Source organism: Morone saxatilis, unplaced genomic scaffold (assembly GCF_004916995.1).
Source record: "Morone saxatilis isolate NCDOM2014 unplaced genomic scaffold, NCSU_SB_2.0 Contig4, whole genome shotgun sequence".
In the NCBI taxonomy this organism is placed as follows: domain Eukaryota; kingdom Metazoa; phylum Chordata; class Actinopteri; family Moronidae; genus Morone; species Morone saxatilis.
Genome location: NW_023339984.1, coordinates 917,676 through 920,350, shown reverse-complemented (window position 1 = coordinate 920,350; position 2,675 = coordinate 917,676). Strand labels below are relative to the sequence as shown.

At 42.2% G+C, this 2,675-nt stretch overlaps 1 protein-coding gene across 2 annotated transcripts in view; it reads left to right on the top strand.

Moving 5' to 3' along the window:
• Window positions 1-2,675, top strand: part of rtn3 (reticulon 3) — a 34,239-nt gene that overhangs the window by 27,366 nt on the left and 4,198 nt on the right. For both annotated transcript variants that reach the window (XM_035675342.1, XM_035675341.1), the window contains 2 exons: window positions 910-956; window positions 2,164-2,222. In XM_035675342.1, the coding sequence (XP_035531235.1) occupies window positions 910-956; window positions 2,164-2,222 (106 nt within the window). The remainder of the gene's footprint in view (window positions 1-909; window positions 957-2,163; window positions 2,223-2,675) is intronic.

The following is a 2,675-nucleotide window of genomic DNA, read 5'->3' as shown; positions in this document are numbered from 1 at the left end:
GAATCCACCGGGCCTGGATAAAAACAACCAATCAGAGCTGACAAAGATAGAAAGACATTTTGGGTTACAGGCTTGAAGACAGTTGATTGTTGTCTTATTCCCAGCATCGGTATTTGACAATCTGGGAATTAGCTTCCACAATAAACTATCTTTGTCTGTGGCCAATGTCAGTGTCAGCGTGTCAAATACAGACACTTTGGGATCCTGAAAATGAGACTCAACAATTAATCTTTCTTGGCTCTGATTGGTTGTTTTTGTTCAGTCCCGGTGGATTGCAAATGCCATTATTAGCACTAGGAGGAAAGTTTTAGAAAATTTCTTTCTTTTTTTTTTTTTTTTTTTTAATTAGCTACCGCAGCTTTAAATCTCTAAAGCGTGCAAAAACTGGAATATAAATATAGTCACCAAAGTCCAGAAAACTGGCACACAGACATGATAAAAAAATGGAAATATTCTATTTAATATACCATTTGCATATGGTGGGCTTCCACAGGAATAAGCTGATGAATCTTGAAAGATGGTGGTAAAATGACACGAGCTCAGTTACCTTGTAACAGAACATTCAGACATTCAGAGTACCCTGATTTGGTGAAGCTTTGGGTCATTTAAATGATTAATATGAATTGTAACATTGGCAGGTATATTGAAGAGGATGGGTTAGCAAGTTTCAGCAATAGTTTGAGCTAGTAATCATGTTACACTCTTGGCCACAGATAGCCCAAGCAGGGTTTTCATTGGTTGTCAAAGGCAAAACACCAGCTGTGCTCTCACTGAAACACACCAGGTGTTTTAAGTGTCTAGACAATGCTGCCCTATGTGAATCTGTATTTGGAGCCTCAAAGAAAGCTCCCTTGTAATGTACCTGTCTATATGTTTCCCTGACGCATCTTTTCTCCCTTTGTTCTCCAGTTGATATCCTCCTCTTCGCTGTGCCTCCGATCTACGAGAGGAACAAGGTGAGTCAGTCCCAGGTCGTGACCCTCCCTGAGAGCAGGGATGACATCAGTTGTCAGAAAAATACTCGTCAGCAGTGAGCTCACTGGATGACTCTCTCATCACACACTGAGAGCTTTCTGTGCCCCTCTTGTTGCTGTCCAGTGCCCAGCTGCTCAATATGAAGTCATTCCACTGTCTGGGCAAATCGGGGGGTTATCATGTTGATGCTCTTGATGCCAAATGGGAACTTTAATGAGTTTAGGAGATTATACTCATCAACTGTCTGGCGCAGGCTTTGTGAAGTTTAGTTTTGTTCATTTGCAGAGTCTCTTAATGGTCACAGTAATGGTTCCTCCTAGCTGCTTTGTTTTTTATAGTTAACGTTTGGACTAATGTTCTCATCGTGACTGTTTTTATGCTTTGATACTCAAGTTTCAAATGTTAACCTCAACAATGAGGTCGGTGGAAATTAGAAATCAGGTGCATTACACCAAAAAATATCTGATCATAACTGAAACTTCTGACTTGCACCGCCACGTAAAGGTTCAGATACACAGCTGGTCAGTTGGTTTTACCGTCCATCCGTCCAGCCATCCATCCATTTTCTGCCGCTTATCTGGATCCATATCATGGTGGTAGCAAGCTAAGCAAAGTAGCCCAGCAGACGCACCTCTTGCTAGCTCTCAACCACTCTCTCTGGATGATCTCTCTTCTGGGTTTGCCCTGGCATCTCCTCCCAGTTGGATGTGTCCATAATACTTCCACAGTGAGCCCGGACCACTTCGTTCAGTGTGATGGAGGAGTGGTTTCACTCGTAGCTCCTTGTTAATGTCCAAGTTCCTTGTCCTGTTCCTTGTCCTGTTCCTTAAACACAGGGTCTGCCTGAAACAATGTGTCATCCCACCTTGTTTATACTTGTTCCTAGTGGCCACTCTTCTTAGCAGTACCTTACCCTTGCCCATGAACAAGATCAGAACAGAGATGCTTTAAGAGCTTCAACTTGTTTCCAACACCCCAGTGCATGCTGGACTACACATGTTGATAGAACCAGCAATTTGATTTGATTAGAGTACACCACACTCAATATATCACAGCTGAATTGGCGGCAAGAGCCCAGCACTCACTGAGAACGTTCTTGACCCAACTCAAAATGAAGCTTTGCTTGTTTTAAGTAATACAAATTATTTTTCAAGTGCTCACCCACTCGGTCATCCTCTCTCCTTCCAGACCCAGATTGATCAGTACATCGACCTTGTGCGTACTCAAGTCAACACCACGATGGCCAAGTAAGTGAATCTGATCATCTATAAAGAGTGTGATCATCTTACAGCCACTATGTTTACATGCACAAAATATTTTACTTTTTGCATTATTCTGAAAAAGACAATATTCATACTAAGCTGTTTACATGGCTACTGAAAATGAATATTCGGGGCACCCTCGTAGCTCACTTGGTAGAGGTGGGTTAGAATCCAACCTGTGGCCCTTTGTTGTCCATCTCTCAAACTGTCCCCTCTAAAGGGAAAACAGCCCCCCAAAATCATGCATATCCAAAAACCTGTTTATATCCTTTCATAATGTTTAACAGTAGGTGTGTTTCTCCTTCTGACTGGTAATGTGGACTTTTTGTGCTTACATCTCTCCAGCCTCTCAAACTGCTGGTTTGTTTACAACGCACAGAACTCACTGTAAACAGGCAAACTGCATTGAAAACCCCAAATGAGACGCATATTCTGAAT